This window comes from Neomonachus schauinslandi, chromosome 1 (genome assembly GCF_002201575.2).
Source record: "Neomonachus schauinslandi chromosome 1, ASM220157v2, whole genome shotgun sequence".
In the NCBI taxonomy this organism is placed as follows: domain Eukaryota; kingdom Metazoa; phylum Chordata; class Mammalia; order Carnivora; family Phocidae; genus Neomonachus; species Neomonachus schauinslandi.
The window spans coordinates 200857929-200878941 of NC_058403.1; the positions used below are offsets into that span (position 1 = coordinate 200857929).

General features: G+C 52.5%; 1 protein-coding gene across 1 annotated transcript; it reads left to right on the plus strand.

Annotated features, from left to right (window-relative positions):
* The first annotated feature begins 849 nt into the window (after nt 1-849).
* Nucleotides 850-15096, plus strand: TMEM161A (transmembrane protein 161A). Its single transcript, XM_021683090.1, has 12 exons — nt 850-865; nt 3711-3814; nt 4486-4566; nt 4938-5035; nt 5146-5302; nt 6768-6919; nt 12979-13039; nt 13139-13282; nt 13392-13505; nt 13653-13827; nt 13910-14006; nt 14316-15096. Exons 1-12 carry the CDS (start codon nt 863-865, stop codon nt 14567-14569), a joined length of 1440 nt encoding a protein of 479 aa, XP_021538765.1. The 5' UTR covers nt 850-862; the 3' UTR covers nt 14570-15096.
* The last annotated feature ends 5917 nt before the right edge of the window (nt 15097-21013 follow it).

Here is a 21013-nt window from a genome sequence, read left to right on the forward strand (position 1 = left end):
ACCCACATATATGTCCACATTCAGGCAGACACACTTTATCCATAAAAATGCAGATGGCAAAACTTAGGTACCCATGCTAGAAGCCCTTTCCTCCAAGCCTCGAAACTCAAAACATCAGATTCTTGAGACTGACGCTTTTTTGTCCTTGATCTAGACATGCCTGAAGCTCACTATGCTTTTAAGAGTTTTTTGTCACAAAATTTCCCCCCTTTTTTTGCTAGAGCCCATTTGAGTTAGTGTATGTGTGTGTGTGTGTGTGTTCAGAGTCCTGGCTGATAGAGATGAATAAGGCTTTGCTAAATGAAAAAGATTGAGAAAGGAGGTATTCCAAGATGAAAGATAGCATTTACAGGGGCCTGGAGGTATGAGATAGCACGGCCAGTGGCAAGCTGTATTACAGTGTGTACGATAGTGCTGGCGGCCGATTGAAGTCAGGTAGAGGTGTAAGAATTCAGTCTGAGCACTTGGGAGTCTAGTCAGTGGGAGCCACCGAATGTTCTTGATCAGGGGAGTTCCACACTCAGAACTCTCCAGCGGGAGGCAGTGCGTGGATAAATGAATGTATTTGCCTCAGACCTGCGCAATAGGTGCGGATGCTAGGAGACTGAATCTCAGAGAGGACAGCCACACAGGGTACCAGAGAGTCCTGACTCAACCGACGTCTGAGCTTGCCGAGCGTCTTCGAACTACAACTTCCGGCATGCAACGCGAGCGACCTCGCGTCCCTCGTGGTTTGTTCCAGCTGCAAGCCTGACGATTGGTCTTAGGGGCTGTTTGTCAGAACAGAATCGGGCTCTGATTGGTTGTATTCCTGCGAGGTGCCCGGAGCCTCAGGTTGGTCGACCGCGCTCCCGCCGGCGACATGGTGAGCCGGCAGCCAGCCACATGGGGGGTCCTTGCCTGAAGGGCAGGAGGTTCCGCTGAGGGGGTCCAGGGAGACACCGAGGGGATTGGGATCCCTTTGTGGGGATTGAGAGCTCTGAGGGACTCTGGGTCGCGCTGAAGGCCGTGTGTCCCTCTCTGGGTTCAGTCTCCCTGTGGGACCTACGTGGGGGTTGGGGGTTCTGTCTAGGGGACTGGATGCCCCTGAGCATTCGGGAATTCTGGAAAATCCCTGGGGGCCCTCTAGGGGCCTGGGGTCCTGCCGAGGGGTCGCAGCCCCGCGGAGGGGACTGGGAACGTACGGATCCTCGCTGGAGAGGTTGGGGGTCCCTCTGGAGCCCACGCTGGCGACGTGGGTCCTGTGGAAGCATGGGGTCGCTGCGTGTATTGAGGTGTGTGGAAGGGCCAGGGAGAGCCCTGAGAGGAGGAGCCAGGCCAAGGGGATGTGGATGGCCTCGGGGAGGGCGAGGGTCCCAGAATTGGAGACAGCACAGTTGGAACCTTCAGGTCTCACGCGGCTCTGGGTCCAACCTATTGAGTTTATTCTTCAGACTTAGCCTGGCCACTGCAGGGCGAGAACGGGAAGTCCCAACCCCTAAATGTTCGGACTGGGCAGAGGGAGGGGCCCTGGAGGACGACCCGACCCTGCCTGGAGGATTCCCCAAGGACGGGCGTTGGAAGTGCACCTGAACATGAAAAGTGGACGTGGTTCCAGGCCTGGGTGCCGGAAGCAATGGGAGATGAGAGGAAGGGTTCTTGAGAACAGGATGGAGGAAAGTCTCATTGCTGTTAGCAGGTAGCAGGATTCTCCTATTCTCGGATTGTAGGTCCAGGGAAAGACTTTGAGCAGGAAAGGGACGTGGTCTGATGGGAGGCTCCAGATATCTTTGGAAATCTGCAGAGCCAGGACCTCAAGACCAGGGGCTGCTGGGGGGTGAGGCTTGAAAAACATCCTTGGACCGACCTCAAGAGCCTCAGGTGGAGGGATGCTTTTCTTTCTTCCCTCCTTCCCTTCTCCTCCCCTTCCTCTTTGCTCATTCTTCCCTCCCTCTCTCCTTCCTTCCTTCTGTCCTTCCTCTCCTAGGTGCTGGGACCGAAGTTTGAACAACAGTCCCCTCCCTGGGAGGTGTCAGAGGGTGATAGGGGTCTGCAATGGAGAGCCCAAGGATCTAGAAGGGCCTCTGAGACCCAGTAGTTTGACGCAGGGAGGGCTACCTAGAGAGCCGGGCAGTGAGGCAGGGTGTCTTGAGCTGGGCCCTCCAGGCGTTGCAGACTGCGAAAAGGAGTTGGATATTGACTGACCTCATGACTCGCTGGAAAGGGCCGAATGCTGTGTCCGTGGGAGTGACAGGCGGGTACTGGGGACTCCTGAGATGATGGCGTGCAAAGCATAGAGGTCCAGGCTAGAGGTGCTGCTGTGCTGGGGTCATGCTGGGCCGTCGGTGTTTAAAAACCTAGCAGGAGATTGAGTCACAGGGTGGAGGCCATGGAGGGAAGAGGAAAGTCAGCAGGGGAGCCCCAGGATCTGATGTCTGGAGAGGCGCCAATGGGAGGCTCTGGGGTGTGGGAAGGGGCTGAAGAGGATCCTAGGAGGAGGCCTGGGCCCTCGGACACCCGCCTCACTGGGCTTGGAAGGTGTTCCCTGACCAAGACCGTGCCCACGGTCTTTAGTGACCAATAGCCAGTCTGCACTTGGGGGTTAGGGAGGGCGAGCAGTGAGAACAGGAGATTAGTGAGATTTAAAGACCAGAAAGATAGTGCGCCGACCTCATTACTGAGAAAATGTTTCTGGTTTACAAGTTACAGGCATAGAGAAAATATCCTGTTTGTTATCTTAATGATGCATTTCTCAGCAGTCATTCTGAATTACTGTGTTGGCCAGATACCCATCACACTAGAGCTTTTCCTATTAAAGTTAGTATATTCTTGCCTGATTAAAGGATAATTTTAATAATTAATTTTAATATTAAAGTAATCTTTATTTCACTTTAGTTGTTAATTATAATATCATAATACTAGTCGACAGCGCTCCTGAGCACATAATTTTATATAATTACATAATTACTGATACCAAATTGGTATTTACTGCATTGAAGCAGGAAAACCCAGCTTCAGACTGATTACCAAAAGCATTTCTTCTAAAACGTTTTAAAACTAATATATGAAAACGTGTTATGAATTGGTAAAAAGTTTGTTATGTAGAACTTAGTGAGAAATTCCTAATTTAAAAAGTTATCCCACTCATATGTGTAAGTCTTTGTCCTGAAACTGGTAGTGGCCAGAAATAGGCTTTCCAAGGAGGTTGATTACCCAGGGAGGGAGGAGGAGAGGGCGATGGGATCATCAGGCTAATTTCCGGTGGGAAAGACGAGACTGAGCTGCCAGGGGGAACTATGATGTGTGGGTGGGACCGTGGGAGGGGAGCCTCTTTCACTGGCTGTGCTCCTTGTAGGTCCGGATGGTGGTCTTGACAGCACATGAAACAAAACAGGCAGCGCCCCATTTCCAGATGGGGAAACTGAGGCCTCAGGGAGATGAATACCTGAAATCCATAGCAAAGGCCAGAAGTGAACCCCAGCGTGTGCTCTCCGCCACCCCACATACCCCAGCTAGGTGGTGGTGGTAGGGAGTGCGGGAATCCACACACAGCAGGGGCTCCCAGGGTTGAGGCTGAGCCCACCCCAGGCCCCTCCTTCAAGATGCCGCTGGAGCCCCGGAGGCCCTCCCTCCCTAACCTGGCCCCAGCCTCTCTATAAATAGCCTGAGTTCCGAGGCACGGAGCTTGTGACCTTCTGGCAGGCACTGCCCTTCCTGTCCCCTCCCCGCAGGCGGTCCTGGGAGTGCAGCTGGTGGTGACCCTACTCACCGCCACCCTCATGCACAGGCTGGCGCCACACTGCTCCTTCGCCCGCTGGTTGCTCTGCAATGGCAGGTGAGCCACAGCCCCGCCCCGGGCGGTGGGAGGAGCCCCACCGGGCCCCGCCCCCTCTGCTTCCTCCAAACCCCGCCGCGTGCCCTCCAGAGTGTTTAGTTTTTTTAAAGAAAAAACAACTATTCAGATATAACTGACATACAATAAACTGCAAATATTTGAAGCACACAGTTGGATCAGTTTTGACAGGGGTACGCACACCCATGAGACTGCCTTTCCACACTGGGAAGAGCAGCTGCTTTCCCCTACTCCTGCTTCCAGCAATCTAACCCCCCCTTCCACACTCCTCTTGCTGTAGATCTGTTCCCTGCAGTGCTTTTTGTCCCTGTTCGGATCTCGGACCCTTTCTGAGACCTGGTGGAAACTGTGAACTTTCCCTTCAGAACAATGCACACGCCTGCTCCGCCAGAAGAGCTAGCCAACAGATTCAGGGGTGTCCGGGACTCTGGGCCACCCTGCCCTCTGCCCGTAGCTTCTCAGTGCACTCCCCCCCCGCAAACCCCCAGCCCACCCCCCAGGCCTTCCCCTGGCCTTGCATGGCCCCTGCCCATCCTGTCCCCATGCATTTCGGGTCCAGCTCTCCCCCTGACTCCAGTCCTGGGTTTGAGGATTCACTGCCTTGAGCCCTCCACGCCGCGGGAGCTTTCCTGACTTCCCGTCTTTGCCCTCAGTCTCTTCCGATACAAGCACCCTACTGAGGAAGAGCTTCGGGCTCTGGAGGGAAAGCCGAGGCCCAGAGGCAGGAAGGAGCGGTGAGTGAGCCCCCAGCCTTAGGGGAGCCGCTCCCCTTCCAGGCGCATGCAGTTCTGGGCACCTAGGAGAGTGGTGGACACCCCAGGTTGAGATGTCACTGTCATTCATTGGTTGCCTTGGACTGACAGCTAACGCTTATTGCTTATTGGAAGTTTGCTCTGGGCCATCCCTGTGAGCGGCGGCGTCTGCAGCCTGGTGTGCGGAGACCCAGGCTGGGGAGAAGGTAACTCCCAAACCAGCTCCTCCTGTGCTCTGAGGGTGGCACGGTGGAACCTTCCAGGCTGGTGTGGGGCGGGCCGCCATGTCTGGCTGGGGAGGAGAGAACAGAGGATGCATTCCCCCTCCCCTGACCGCCTCCCCCCCCCAACAGGTGGGCCAATGGCTATAGTGAAGAAAAGCCCTTGTCTGTGCCCCGAGATGCCCCTTTCCAGCTGGAGACCTGCCCCCTCACAGCGGTTGATGCCCTCGGTAACAGCCCGGCTGGGTCCCCGACGTCCCACCCTCAGCCCACACCCGGCAGCATTGGCGAGGGGGCTGTCCTGCGCTGGGCTGCAGACTGAGCCGCCCGCTCCCCGCAGTCTTGCGCTTCTTCCTGGAGTACCAGTGGTTCGTGGACTTCGCCGTGTACTCGGGTGGCGTGTATGTCTTCACAGAGGCCTACTACTATGTGCTGGGCCCGGCCAAGGAGACCAACATCGCCGTGGTCTGGTGTCTGCTCACCGTCGCCTTCTCCGTGTATCCTTCCTCAGGCTGCCCAGCGGGTCAGGGAGTAGGGAGGCATGTGGGAGCGGGACTCGAGCTTTCCTTTATCCCCTGTCCCCAAATTGGCATATCAGCTATTGTCTGCTGTCCCACAAAACTCCCCAAAACTGGGTGGTGTAAAATGGTCACTATTTCATTCGCTCTCCTCCTGGGGTGGGCTCAGCCCAGCCGCCTTATCTCTGCTCTAAGAGGGCCCACCTTCCAGCAGGCCAAGCCAAGCTTCCTCCTGGTAGCAGAAATACCAGCAAGGAAGAAGGGGTGCTGTGGGCCTCCTAAGGCTTTGCAGGAAGTTGGTCCACCCCCATCCCTGTCCATTCTCTTGGTCAAAGCAAGTCACCAGCCCAGATGCAGGGGCAGGAAAAGAGATGCCCCCTCTGCTATGTTTTTTTGTTTGTTTTTTAAAAATTATTTTTAATTTTTTAAAAGAGATTTTATTTGTTTGTTTGTTTGTTTATTTATTTGACACAGAGAGAGAGAACAAGCAGGGAGAGTGGCAGGCAGAGGGAGAGGGAAAAGCAGGCTTCTCGCGGAGCTGGGAGCCCGATGTGGGGCTCGATCCCAGGACCCTGGGATCATGACCTGAGCCCAAGGCAGATGGTTAACTGACTGAGCCACCTAGGTGCCCCTCTGCTATGTTTTTTTATGAAGCTGCCCAGGGAACAGAGGCAAACCTCTGACATTGAGAACCCAAGTCTGAGAAAATGCCCTTGTGGGATGGGCTTGTGAAGAAAAGTCCATCTTGAAGCCCACACTGGTCTGGAAAGCCCCATGGGTCTCTTTGAGGACAGATTCGAGATACAGCCCTCGTATCTCTGATAGCTTCTTAGAGGAGCCGGAAATTCACCTGCTGTGAATGCAGCCAGGCTAGGTGGGTCAGGGAGGCCAGACCTCCTGAAGAGACAGACTTGCTGGCTCTTTCAGGGAGAAATGGCCACAGGTAGGGGTGCCTGGGTGGCTCATTTGGTTGAGTGTCCAATTCTTGGCTTCAGCTGCGGTCATGGTCTCGGTGTCGTGGGATGGAACCCCCTGATTTGGGCTCTGAGCTTGGCATAGAGTCTGCCTGAGATTCTTTCCCCCTTCCCCTCCCTCCTCCTCTGCTCCTCCCCCCACTTGCTGTCTCTAAAATAAATAAATGGAAGGAAGGAGGGAAGGAAGAATTAAAGAAAAGAAAGAAAGAGCCACAGGTAGTGTGCTGAGGCCGAGCCGGAGGCCCAGGTGCTCCTGCCACCCACACACCGCAAGCCTGCTGACAGAGGCGTGAGCAGTGCTGGACCTTGTGTCCTGGGCTTGTGCGGCGGCTCACTCTTCTCCTTGGTCACCGCCCTGCTCCCCGAGACTCCAAACCCCAACGCTGGTGTTTGGGTTCTGGAGCTGGGGGAGTCCCTGGCTGGGAGTGGGGCACTGCAGCTGCTCAGGGCTTCCTTAGCCCTGCGCCCAGCAAGATGTTCCTGGTGGTGACCCGGTTGTACTTCAGTGCAGAGGAGGGGGGCGAACGCTCTGTCTGCCTCACCTTTGCCTTCCTCTTCCTGCTCCTGGCCATGCTGGTGCAGGTGGTCCAGGAGGAGACTCTCGAGCTGGGCCTGGAACCAGGTATGTGCGGCGTTTGGGGCACGGGGTCACCACGCGGATCACTCCCTCGTGGAAGTGGGGTTAAGTGGCTCGTTCCACCAGCACATAATGGGTGAAGGGGGAGGTACTCCTTGGGCCTGAGCAGTCTCTGTGGCTGCTTGCTGCCCTGCGCATCTCCTGGGGCTTTGGGGCAAGAGGATATCTGGTCTCGCTGCCTCTGAGAGCTGCCTGCAGCTGCAGTTCTTCGCAGGGCACTTCTGTGCCCCCCATCTGCCCTGTCCCCGGCAGCCATAATGATTTAATATTTACCCATTCTAATTTAACTTGGTGAAGGAAATGGGTAAATGGCACAACATTCATAAAGTACAAGAGACTATACATAGAGTAAAAATCACCCACCCTGATTAGCTCTCCTTCCAAGAGGAAAACTGGGAGACCACTTTCCTTTTTCCCCATAAAATGGTAGTGTTTATGGCTCTCCACCTTGTCTTTTTCCCTTAAAAACATTAATTTGGAGGTTGTCCCTTGATGCTACATACAGTGCGGGTTGGTTTATTTGTTTTGTAATACCCACATAGTATTTCATTTTATGGAAGTTCCATGATTATTTAACCAGTCCCCTACTTCTGGACATCTAAGTCTTTCACTATTAAATGTTGTTCAAAACCACGTTGTGTTACAACAGTGTCGTATGGGAATAGCCCTGCACATGCAGCCCTGTGCGAGGAAGTGCATTTGTAATTTTGATAATGTTGTAAATTGCCATTTAGGAAAAGATTAATGAAGTGCCTATTTCCCCACATTCTCTCCAATGTGTTTCCTCAGACTTTTTTTTTTTTTCCTTGGGTAACCTGATGGGTGAAAATATAAGCGAGGTTGAGCATCTTTTCCTATGTGGACAATTCATTTCTATCTGCCTTCCAGAAAAGGTCTGTTCTTTTGCCCAGTTTTCTACTGAGTTGTTGACCCTTCTATTGATTTGTAGGAGCTCTTTATATATTAGAGACATTAGGCTTTGTGTGTGATAGTAGTTGGAAATATTTTTCTTAGTTTCCCATTTTTCTTTTGAGTTTATTTATTCTTTGGATGATCTTTAAAAATATAATTTGGATCACATCACTTCTCTGATACCAGATTCTAGTGGTCTTTGGATAAAGAGCAAATCCTTGACCTTTATCTTCACCAATTCTCCCTGCTTTTCAATTAAAAAAAAATATATATTTTATTTATTTATTTGACAGAGAGAGATAGTGAGAGCAGGAACACAAGCAGGGGGAGTGGGAGAGGGAGAAGCAGGCCTCCTACCAAGCAGGGAGCCTGATGCGGGGCTCAATCCCAGGACCCTGGGATCATGACCTGAACCGAAGGCAGACGCCTAACGACTGAGCCACCCAGGTGCCCGAGCACATCTTCATATGCTTGTTGGTCATCTGTATATCTTCTTTGGAGAAATTATCTATTTTTTTTTCTTTTACAAAGATTTTATTTTTTTAAAAGATTTTATTTATTTATTTGACAGAGAGAGACACAGCGAGAGAGGGAACACAAGCAGGGGGAGTGGGAGAGGGAGAAGCAGGCTTCCCGCGGAGCAGGGAGCCCGATGCGGGGCTTGATCCCTGGACCCTGGGGTCATGACCTGAGCTGAAGGCAGATGCCTAACAACTAAGCCACCCAGGTGCCCCCAAAGATTTTATTTTTAAGTAATCTCTGCACCCAATGCGGGGCTCAAACTTATGACCCCGAGATCAAGAGTCACATGTCCCACCAACCAAGCCAGCCAGGTGCTTCCTTTGCCTATTTTTGAACCTGTTTTTTTTTTTTTTTTTTGTGATGAGTTTTAGGAGTTCTGTGTATATATTCGGGATATTCATCCCTTATCAGATATATGATTTGCAAATTTTTTTCCCATTCTGTGGGTTACCTTTTTACTCCATTAGTATTATCTTTTGATGTACAAATTTTTTTAAATTTCCATGAGTCCAGTTTGTCTATATTTTCTTTTGTGGCTCATACGTTCGGTGCTAGATCTGACATCATCACCAAATCCAACGTTATGTAGCTTTTCTGGGCTGTATATCTTTACTATTTTTTTTTCTTGTTGATTTGTAGGGTTTCTTTATATATTGTGGGAACTGATCCTTTGTTACGTGTGTGGCACATACTTCCTCCTATCAAATCTGACACACCATTATTTCCTGAACCACAGAAAAGAGATTAAAAGCACTGTTATTTAAACTATTGCATGCCATCAATGGTCATGTGTATCTCAATTTTAAAGAAGTTAAAATGGGGGGCAGTGTATCTTCAAATTTGTGGCAGGGCTTTTCACTTTCTTTGTGGTTTTTTTTTTTTTTGCCTCTTAAAAAAATTGTGGGGAGGGCGCCTGGGTGGCTCAGTTGGTTAGGCGACTGCCTTCGGCTCGGGTCATGATCCTGGAGTCCTGGGATCGAGTCCCACATCGGGCTCCCCGCTCAGTGGGGAGTCTGCTTCTCCCTCTGACCCTCCCCCTTCTTGTGCTCTCTCTCTCTCAAATAAATAAATAAAATCTTTTAAAAAAAAATTATGGGGCATCTGTCTGGCTCAGTCGGTGTAGCATGTGACTCTCGATCTCGGGGCTGTGAGTTCGAGCCCCATGTTGAGTGTAGAGATTGCTTAAAAATAAAATCTTTTTTTTTTTTTTAAGGTTTTATTTATTTATTTGACAGAGAGAGACACAGCAAGAGAGGGAACACAAGCAGGGGGAGCGGGAGAGGGAGAAGCAGGCTTCCCGCTGAGCAGGGAGCCCGATGCGGGGCTCGATCCCAGGACCCTGGGATCATGACCTGAGCCAAAGGCAGACGCTTAACAACTGAGCCAACCAGGCGCCCCTTAAAAATAAAATCTTAAAAAAAATTGTCCTCAAATGTTTTATTTTGAAAAATTCCAAACCTGCAGAATGGTTGGAAGAATCCTCTAATGAACTCCCATATGCCCTTGACCTAGATTCATTTAGCCATGTTTGCATTATTCTCTGCACATGCACACACCACACTTTTTTGGGCTCAGCCACTGAATACAGTTGCAGCCCTCCCCTCTGGTTTCTTTTGATGAATAGCAGTTCCTTATTTTAGTTGATTTCTGTGTTGAAGATATTCCCCACAATCAGAAAGCCATTTTATATTTTCCAACACAATATTTCAATTTTGCCTTTCACATAAGCCCTTAAGCTCCTGGTCGTTCACTACTGTCTTATGAGGTAGGGATCAAACTGAGTGTTTTCCATGGGATAACCTTGTTGTACAATTGTATTTTTAGTGAATTGTGGGTTCTTTTGATTTTTGTTTCATCTTTTCCAATCTTTTTTGTGTGGCTAGGACCTCTGGCTTTTATAGCACTATTCTGGTAGGCTTCTTTTTCTTGTTTCCAATTTCTTTTTTTTTTTTTTAAAGATTTTATTTATTTGACAGAGAGAGAGAGAGAGATAGCAAGAGAGGGAACACAAGCAGGGGGAGTGGGAGAGGGAGAAGCAGGCTTCCCACGGAGCAGGGAGCCCGATGCGGGGCTCGATCCCAGGACCCTGGGATCATGACCTGAGCCAAAGGCAGACGCTCAATGACTGAGCCACCCAGGCACCCCACTTTTTTTTTTTAAAGATTTTATTTATTTATTTGACAGAGAGAGACACAGTGAGAGAGGGAACACAAGCAGGGGGAGTGGGAGAGGGAGAAGCAGGCTTCCCGCTGAGCAGGGAGCCTGATGCGGGGCTCAATCCCAGGACCCTGGGATCACGACCTGAGCCGAAGGCAGACGCTTAATGACTGAGCCACCCAGGCACCCCTTGTTTTCAATTTCTTAGTTGGCTATTTAGCTCACTAATTTTCAGCTTCTTCTATTTCTCTTTCTAGCATTTCTAGCATGAAGGCTATATACTAAGTCCCACTTTTGTCCACTTCTTAAGTTTTGACTTGTAATTTTCATTATCAGGCAGTTCTGGATATTTTTAAGTTTCCATTGTGATTTCTTTCTTTTTCTTTCTTTCTTTTTTTTTTTAGAGAGGGGAAGGGGCAAAAAGAGAGGGAGTGAGAGAATCCCAAGCAAGCTCCATGCCCAGTGCTGAGCCCGGTGCGGGGCTCGATCTCACAACCTTGAGATCATGACCTGAGCTGAAATCAAGAGTTGGATGCTTAACTGACTGAGCCACCCAGGCGCCTTAGTCAGTGTTTTCTTTGTATGTTTTGTGGCTAATTGACAAGGTGATTACAAGTATAGAATTTCTATATATACCTGGTGAATCAACCATTTTATCATGGTATATTGACCACTTCTGATTCTAATAATACTTCTGTCTTACTCTAGTTTATCTGGTCGTAATATAGACTTTTCAGCTTTCTTTTTTTTTTTTTAAGTTGAGATATAATTGACATATAACATTTTTAGTTTTAGGTATACAATATAATGATTCAATATTTGTATGTATTACAAAACAATCACCACAATAAATCTGCTTAACATCCACCACCATACATATACAACTTTTTTTCTTCTGATGAAAACTTTTAAGATCTACTTTTAGCAACTCTCAAATATACAATACCACCTTTCTTTTGATTAGTATCTGTCATATCTTTTTAACATCCCTTTTCTCTCAACCATACAGGAACCTTGTGTTGAGGTATGTCTCCTTTAAAAAACATACAGCTAGGGGCGCCTGGGTGGCTCAGTCATTGAGCATCTGCCTTCGGCTCGGGGTCCTGGGACCGAGCCCCGCATCGGGCTCCCTGCTCTGCGGGAAGCCTGCTTCTCCCTCTCCCGCTCCCCCTGCTTGTGTTCCCTCTCTCGCTGTGTTTCTCTCTGTCAAATAAATAAATAAAATCTTTAAAAAAACAACCACCACACAGCTAGATATTTTCAAGTCTGACAGTCTCTGTCATTTAACTTCAAAGTTTAACCCACTTACATTTATTATCACCGACATATTTGGCATTGTTTCTACCATCTTACCTTTTCACCTTCTTTTTGTTCTTTTTCTGTGATTACTGTTGACATTGGCTGCCAGTCTAATTGTCTTTCCTCTATAGATGATCTATCTTAAATCCCTGGCTGCTTTACGATCTCTTTGTTTTTGGTGTTCCAGTTTCACTACAGTGTCTAGGTATGGATTTCTTTGTATTATTCTGGTTTGATATACTTTGTGTGTGTCATTCATTCCACAGTCTTTTCAACTATTCTATTCCAAATCTCCTCTCCTCCTTCATTCTCTCTTCCCTTCTCTCTCTGGGGCTCTTATTTGACTTATGCTGGACTTTCTATTCTGTCCTCCTTATCTCTTAATCTCCCTTCATATTTCCTACATTTTATCTTTCTGAGTTGGAATCTGAGTGATTTCTTCAGATCCAATTCATTCATTCCTCCTTTGCTGTTTTGAATATGCCATTTTACAACCTATCATTTCAATAATTGTATTTTCCCTTTGGAAGAGCTTAATTGGTTCCTTTGCAAATATATCTGGTCATCTGAGGTAGCCTCATGTTGCCTGTTCTGTGATCCACCTTTTATTTTCCTCAATAACTTCACACATGATAACACCTGCAAAATTTCTGTAGTCAGTAGGGTCTAAACTTGTCTTTTTTTTTTTTCCCCCCCCTGCTTTATGGTGATTTGTTCCCTGGTGTGTTTGGTGATTTGGGTTGTGAGCTCATTTTTATTTGCTTTTACTCTATGGAAAATCTGAAGGCCTGAACTGAGGATTCTTTCCAGGACTTTGACTTTAACCTATGGGAGTCCTTCATGCCCCTCTGGAATCCTGGTATAATCCAGGAAGCTCAGACGCAGTGGTCCACCGCCCCCCGCCCCTTTCTCCCAGTCCAATCAAGGGTGTCTGCCTGGTACATTTTCCTATTCTTTAAAACAAAAAAACCATAACCAAAACAAAAAAACACATAATCAGAGCACAACAAAAGTTTTCCTTTTGCCTGGCCCTGGGCCTGGCACCCACTGGTGTATTCCTACCTGGGGAGCAAAAGTCTATCTGGTAGGGGGGCAGAGCAGACACTGAGGCTCCAGGGGTCTATTAAACACTGCCCTCTCCTTGTCTTCCCCAGGCCTGGCCAGTATGACCCAGAACTTGGAGCCACTTCTGAAGACGCAGGGCTGGGACTGGGCGTGAGTCCTGGGAAGTGAGGTGGGGCAAGGGCAGTCTGGGACTTGTAGGGGGCTTGCTGACGGGCTTTGGGGCCTCCTGACCCTTCTCTTCTCCCCCAGGCTCCCTCTGGTCAAGCTGGCCATCCGCATAGGGTTGGCATTTGTGGGATCCATGCTGGGTGCCTTCCTCACCTTTCCAGGCCTGCGGCTGGCTCAGACACACCTGGACGCACTGAGCATGTCGGAAGACCGGCCCATGCTGCAGTTATGCAGACTGCCAGATGGGTGGTGGTGTGGGGGGTGGGAATCTAAAGGAGAGGCTAGGGGGATGGTGGGTGCCCGGGGCCTCACTCTTCTGTGCCCTTGTTCTTAGGTTCCTTCTGCATACCAGCTTCCTGTCCCCTCTGATCATCCTGTGGCTCTGGACCAAACCCATTGCACGGGACTTCCTGCACCAGGCACCCCTGGGGGAGGTGCCCTTCTCCCTGTGCGCATGGGGGGTGGGTGGGAGGGAGAGCAGTGGGGGCCCTTCTGTGTACCCCAGTCTCTGAGGCTCAGGGAGGAGCCTTGGATCCTGGGGGAGATCCTGCAGCAGGGGCGGCCTCCCTAGCCCCCTCACTCCCCTCCCCAACAGGCTGTCTGACTCAGCCTTCGACTCACTGCGCCTCTGGCTGCTGGTGGCCTTGTGCCTGCTAAGGCTGGCCGTGACCAGGCCCCACCTGCAGGCCTACCTGTGCCTGGCCAAGGCCCGTGTGGAGCAGCTGCGGCGGGAGGCCGGCCGCATAGAGGCCCGTGAGATCCAGAGGCGGGTATGGGCACCGAAGGTTGGGAGGGAACATGGGGCGGAGGGTCCCCCCACCCACCACGTAGTCACGGCTACCGGCCTACCAGGTGGTGCGAGTCTACTGCTACGTGACAGTGGTGAGCCTCCAGTACCTGACGCCGCTCATCCTCACCCTCAGCTGCACGCTGCTGCTCAAGACGCTGGGTGAGGAGCGGCACGGGGCGGGGGCCTGGTGCGGGGAGGTCGGGGCGGCGGGGAGCGACGCCGGGTGGGGATGGAGGCGAGCGAGGTGGCGCCAGGGCGGGACTTGGTAATACTGGGGGGGAGGGAGCCTGGAGGGCCCGGAGGAAGGGAGAGTAGGAGGCGGGGCCCGAAGTTGGGGTGGGGGCAGGAGATAGAGTTGGGGGGGGGGGGGGGGGTAGGAGGTGGAGCCTAGGGCTAGGCGGGGGTCCCAGAGGTCAAACCCCGCCTGCATCTCTACCCATCCCTCCCTCCACCCTCCGCTTCCCACAGGCGGCTACTCCTGGGGCCCGGGCCCGGTCCCCATGCTGTCCCCCGCCCGGTCCTCAGCCCAGGATCGCCTGGGGGGCCCCGGGGAGGATGAGGCCCAGCAGACGGCGGCCCGGATCGCTGGGGCGCTGGGCAGCCTGCTCACGCCCCTCTTCCTCCGCGCGGTCCTCACCTTCCTCATCTGGTGGACCGCAGCCTGCCAACTGCTCTCCAGCCTCTTCGGCCTCTACTTCCACCGGCACCTGGCGGGCTCCTAGCCGCCTGCAGACGTCCCTAGGCCCCAAGGTCCCGGCCTGAGCTAGCGGCTTAAGGACCGTCTCCTCCGTGTGTGCCTGTGTCCTCAGGTGCAAGGTGGGCCCGGGAGCCCCCGCAGCACCTGCTGGGCCCGCCCACTTCACCGCAGTGCCTGAGCCCTGGCCCCCTCGGATCCCACGCTTCTGCCTCCAAACTGTTGCCCCGGGCCCAGGGCCACTGTTCTCGGATTGCATGCCCTGCCTCCCCCGCATTTGAGACAGAGGTCGCGGGTCATTCTTCTGAACAAATAAAAGAACAGGCTGATTTCTACTATCAGGATTGGAGTGGTTTGGGAGGTGGCTTTCTGCATGTTGGCGTTTGGTGCTGAGTGAAGGGAATGACCCGGAAGAGCACAGGGCGATCCAGACAGTAAGCAAAGGCCTGGGAGCAAGAAGTGAAGGGGGGGCAGGAGGAAGAGGGGTTCCGGGCTGAGAGGGTGGTAAGGAGAAGAGGGTGGGGAAGAGCGCAGGGAGGGGCCTTGAGGATGAGAAGGGAGGGAGATGGAGATGACAGATAAAGTTGTAGAAATCTTGCAGGAGGGGGCGCCTGGGTGGCTCAGCCGTAGGGGGTCTGCCTTTGGCTCAGGTCATGATCCCAACCCTGCTCCACAGGAAGCCTGCTTCTCCCTCTCCCACTCCCCCTGCTCGTGTCCCTTCTCTAGCTTGGTCTCTCTCTGTCAAAGGAATAAAATCTTAAAAAAAAAAAAAAAGAGGGCGCCTGGGTGGCTCAGTTGGTTAAGCGACTGCCTTCGGCTCAGGTCATGATCCTGGAGTCCCTGGATCGAGTCCCGCATCTGGCTCCCTGCTCGGTAGGGAGTCTGCTTCTCCCTCTGACCCTCCTCCCTCTCATGCTCTCTGTCTCTCATTCTCTCTGTCTCAAATAAATAAATAAAATCTTTAAAAAAAAAAAAAAGAAATCTTGCAGGACGAACAAAATGATAAAAGATGGAAAACAAAGGGGTGGGGGTGGGTGCCAAGGAAATCAGAGAACTGGCCCAGAAAAATCTTCCAAAGAAAGAGAGTTCTGGGAAGAGGCACCGGAGCAGAGGGGGACCCCGATGGGACCAGGTGATGGGAATCCCCTGGGACCCCAAGCTTCCAGGCGCTGCGGGACAAGAGCCCCATCCCAAGGCACGTGTCTGGGAAGTTCCAGAATGAAGACCAGCTCCCCGCCAGGACAGAACGGGTCACACCTGGAATCAGGAGATGACGGAGCGTTGTCTCCCAGTTCTGCCCATTCCACACTGTGGCCGGTACCCCAGGGATCCCTGAAACCGGAGCCCCCCTCACCCCTGCACCGGCATCCGCTGCAGCGGTGGTGCCTCTGGTCACCTGGCCCTTTGCTTGCTCAGCCAGGGCCATGCGTGCTCTCTGCTCTCAGAGCACAACACCCTGGGGTTCAGGGACACAGAGGAAGGTGGAGACACGCAAAGAAAAGCAAGAGCGTGAGTGGCACCGTGCCAGGCGCAGCGGGGGCGATGGGGTGCGGCGCCCCCTGGATGGCCACCGGCTCTCACTGCCGTGGCTTAAACCACAGACATCTTACATGTTCCCTTTGGGACACATTTCACAGTTTAAAAAAAAAATGAGAGAAACAAGGTGGAACCACAATCAGAGAAAAATCGGGAAGATAGAAGGGGCTGGTCAGGGTGCTGTGTTTTCAGGGGCAGTATTACATTTCCGTTAAGTGGCATCAGTGATCACCACCACCCATGGGCGCTTCCGCACAGGAGGGGATGATTCTGCCCCAAAGGGACACTAGTCAGTGTCTGGAGACATTTTTCTGGAGACAGTTTTGGTTGTCACGACTGAGGGGAACAGGGACGCTACTGCATCTGGGGGGGGGGGGTGGAGGCCAAGAATGCTGCTCGGCACCCTGAGGTGCCCAGATGTCAGCGGTGCCCAGGCCCAGAAGCCCTGTGTTACAAGAAACAGAGGTATCAGGGCGCCTGGGGGGGCTCAGGTTGTGATCCCGGGCTCCTGGGATGGAGCCATGCGTCGCACTCCCTGCTCAGCGGGGAGTCTGCTTGTCCCTCTGCTGGTCTCCCTGTTTGTGCTCTCTCTCTAATAAATAAATAAAATCTTGAAAGAGAGAGGAAAGAAAGAAAGAGAAAAAGAAAAGAAAGAAGGAAGGAAGGAGAGAGAAAGAAAGAAAGAAAAAGAAAAAGAAAAAAAAAATCCAATGACAAGTCAAACTTTCAACTCCAGAGAAGTGAGCAAAGGAAAAAACCAGTGGAAAAAAAGACACAAACCAGAAGCGGGACCCAAGATGCACCCACACACCTCGCGCCTCGGATCCACTCTCGTCCAGGTCCCTGGGACCTCCACCTGGTCAAGCCCTTGGGCATCCTGACCTTGCTGTCTCTTCCCCTGTGGCCGCCTGGTCACCACCCAGCCCCTGGCCGCCCTGCTGCTTCCCTGTCAGAATCGTGAAGATCTACAAGGCTGGTGACCGGCTGTTGGTGAGGGGAATTACATTCCCGCGCTGAATTATGTTCTCCCCAAATTCTATGTTGAGGTCCTAACCCCTGGGATCTCAGGATGGGACTATATGTGGATACTGAGTCTTTAAAGACGTGATTAGGTTAAAATGAAGTCATTAAGATGGGCCCTGATCCAGCAGGACTTACATTTTTTTTTTCTTCTTTTCTTCATTATAAGAAAATTGGACACAGACATGCCCAGAGGGAAGACAATGTGAAGACAGCCGTCTGACCAGCTGCAAGCCGAGAGGCCTGAACAGACCCTTCCCTCATGGCCTCGGAAGGAATCAAACCTGCTGACACCTTGGTTTTGCACTTCTGGTCTCCAGAACTATAAACGGAATAAACTGGTTTTCAGTCCCCAGGACGGTGCTCTGTTACGGCGGCCGCAGGAAACTCAAGACAGCGAGGGTATGCGCTATAAATGCTCCCGTCGGGGCGCCTGGGTGGCTCAGTTGGTGAAGTGGCCAACTCTTGGTTTCGGCTCAGGTCATGGTCTCAGGGTCCTGAGATCTGGCTCGGCTCAGCGGGGAGTCCGCTCAAGGATTTTCTCTCTCTCCCTCAGCCCCTCGCCCTGCTCATGCGTGTGCACACTCTCTCTCTCTCAAATAAATGAATAAATCTTTTTTAAAAAATGCTACCATCTCCTTACAGGAATATCTGGCATTTGTATTCATCTCTGGATAGATCCCCCCCCCCAAAGGTGACCCTGTCATGAGGACTCAGGGCCCATGGTTTACCTGGGAGCTCACCCCAGGGAGACTCTTTGGGGGCAGAGACATGAAATAGGGAGGAGCCCTGTGGGGGTGCCAATGAACAGGTGACTAAGCGGAAAACCTGGGCTTGGTCCTGTTGGGGGCCTCGGGGGACAGTGTGGATCTCACTTGAGTGACCCACTCCAGTGGGGAGGGGCTGTCCGCAGCCATTGGCCAAGGGCCGCTCCTGAGGTGTCGGGTCATGCTCCTTGGGGGAGGCCCCCAGACCGGGTTGAGCGGCTTACAGCCAAAAGCAGCTGGGCTTAGGGAGGGGCACTGGCTGCGTCAGCGAACACAGTCCCTGATCTTTACTTAGCAGTTTGTTCCTGGAACACCACACACTCGTGCATGAATGCAAAGAGGCACATACAAGATCTGTTTCAGAAAGTGCCAGGAAGCTCAACCCTAACTGTCTTCAATAAACAGAATAAAGCCATTCCTATTGCCGGAAGTTGAGAGGCAGCTGAAAGCTTCAGGCAAAGCTGGATCCAGCAGCCCAGACAATGTCACCAATAATCCAACTCCTTTCTTCATCTCTGCTCCATTTTCTGTGGTGTCAGCTTCACCCTGGGATCGCTTCCTATCTTGTGAACACAGGATAGTCCCAACAATTGCCTGTGCTGGTGTTTCTTCCCTTAGGGCCAGTGGGAGAGACGGAGGGTGCTTCCAGAAGCTCTCCCTGGAAGTGCTTAGCAAACATCTCTGCTGTCCTGGGCCCAAATGGGGTCACGTGCCCACCTCTATATTTTACGGGATGCCATGGTGATTGGGGGGAAATGGGGAATTGACCCCCACCCTCCCAGGCTCAGGGGCTGGGACTGCCCAGAAATCGGTAGGACGGGAGAGGCAAGCTGGGCAGGCCCCAGGAGCCGCTACCACGTTGTCATGGCAACAGATCACTGATAATCCCGATGGCCATCAATAAAGGATGGGTAGATGTCATCACAGGCCACCACCCCGGGGAAACACCCAACTGTTCCTAAACAATGAGACAAACCATACACACAAGGAGCCAAGGTGTACGAATCCGGTGGGATGAAAACAGCAGGCAAGCGGCTCCGGCCCCGCGGGGCAGAACATACGTGAAGCACCGCCCCCTGCAGACTGCGCCCGCCCACGAGAGGCGCACGTGCTCACCCAGTCGCCCCTCCCCTGGCATGTGGAGGCTCCCACTCCCCGCCTCTGGTCGGGGCGGCCCTACAAGTTGGTCCAGGAGATGGGCTGCAGCGGAGCAAGTCTGCATGGCCACCGTGAGACCTCTGGTGGCCTCGATCTCGGGCCCCCGCAGACAGCCACACTCGCTCCTAAAGCCTCAACCGGCCGAAGCCGGGAGGCCCTGGCACTCGACAGGCGGGCAGGGCACCGGAGACAAACAACAGGACTTGGCGGCCCTGCTCGCTGCGGCAGGATGCAACCCATTCCGACTGGTGACGTGGCTCGCCCCGTATGTCCTCAGAAGGGACAAGTGTTTATGCACAGGATGTCTCCGGAAGGACACGTGAGAAACTGGTAAAAGAAGACACCTTGGCGGAGGGAACTGGCAGGCCGACCTTCTCACCACAACCCTTTTGTGCAGCTGGAGTTTTCTAGAAGACCTGTATGTAGTAATAATTCAAACAAGAAACACAGTAAAAAGGCTTATTCAAGGAGTGCCTGGCTGGCTCAGTCCATAGAGTACGCGGGCTCTTTTTTCTTTTTCTCAGCGAGGGAGAGGTAGGGGTGGGGCAGAGAGAGCCTCCCAAGCAGGCTGCAGGCCCAGCACAGAGCCTGAGGCAGGGCTCGATCCCACAACCTTGAGATCACCACCTGAGCCGGAACCAAGAGTCGAAACCAAGAGCCGGACGCTTAACCAACTGAGTCATCCAGGTACTCTGAGCAAGAGACTCTTGACCTCAGGGTCTTGAGCTCAAGCCCCACATTGGGCGTGGGGCCTACTTAAAAAAAAAAAAAAAGTATATTCAAGAATATATTAAAAAATCTGTCAAAATAGCCTCAACCCTAACCCTGTTTTTGGTTCACAGGGGGTGGAGGTTGGGGTTTAGAGCCGAAGAAGGACAGAAAAAAACGTCATTTTAATTTTTATTAAATATACTCTCTTGGCACAAATCTTTAAAATATATAAACATTATATATAAACAAAGTGTCTTCATGGCATCAAAATGTAACTCCATATCAGGATGGACACCAGTGGGAGGGGTGTAGCCGCGGAGGGCACTGCCCAGCTGTGTGCAGGGCTGGGGGGGGGTTGCTGCTGAGGCTCACTCGGCTGAGAGCCACCTCGAGGAGGCACACCAGGGCCAGCAGGACCTGGGGGCCCTCCGCTCTGCGGCTCAGAGAAGGGTGCCGCCCAACCATTCATTTGGTCTCACCTGCCGGGGGTGGCCCCCCAGCCCATCTCCCTGTGAGGGGTCCCTGCCTCTCCTGCCTCTCTGGGCCCTGGGCACTGGGCACTGGGCAAGGCCGGCAGAGGAGGTGGGACGCCCCCCCAACAGAACAGCCATGGGACCCTGGGGACGAGCCTCAGGCCGGCCAGTGGACACATGCAAGGAAGGACAGAGAGGGGTCTTCACACCCGTAGGTCCAAGGTAAGAACAGTAATGGGACAGAACGCAAGGGAGAAATGAAAGTCACGACTGGAAATGTGCGTGGGGCAAACACGCCCTCTCAGACCCTTTCACGCAGGGTGGCTGTGGAGCGATCTGGTCACCCCCCGTCACTCTCCGCCTGGAACCAGATGGGGCCGGTCAGGGTTTACGGTGACGAGACCCAGGGGCAGCCAGATTGAAAAGCAAAACCAAAAGAAATCAAGAAACTCCACACGTCATTCGGAAATGGGCGTTTCTGCGTCCCTGTGACACCTGGCAGACCCCAGGGGACTTCTCCATGAGATCTGCTCCCTGGGGGTGCCCTAGGGTACCCCAATTCCCACCCCCAGGCCACATACCGTCTCAGGGGCTCCCACTTTGGGAGGATCAAGGCTGCCAGTCGCCTCCAAGCACTCTCTTCACAGCAATCAGACCACCCTTTGTGCCTTCAACTGCCCTGAGTCCTGGCCAAGCGCCTGCTCAGGTGGGGAGCCAGGGACGTGCAAGATGCCACGGGCCCCCCCAGGAGCCGCTGTGCCTAGGAGCTGAGGGTTAGGGCCTGAGGCCTGGCCTCTGTTGGTGCGG

Coding starts and splice junctions, on each gene's coding strand:
- TMEM161A (XM_021683090.1), top strand. Junction 5,036..5,145: donor CACAGCGGTTGATGCCCTCG/GTAACAGCCCGG, acceptor CGCTCCCCGCAG/TCTTGCGCTTCTTCCTGGAG. Junction 13,506..13,652: donor GGGGAGGTGCCCTTCTCCCT/GTGCGCATGGGG, acceptor CCTCCCCAACAG/GCTGTCTGACTCAGCCTTCG.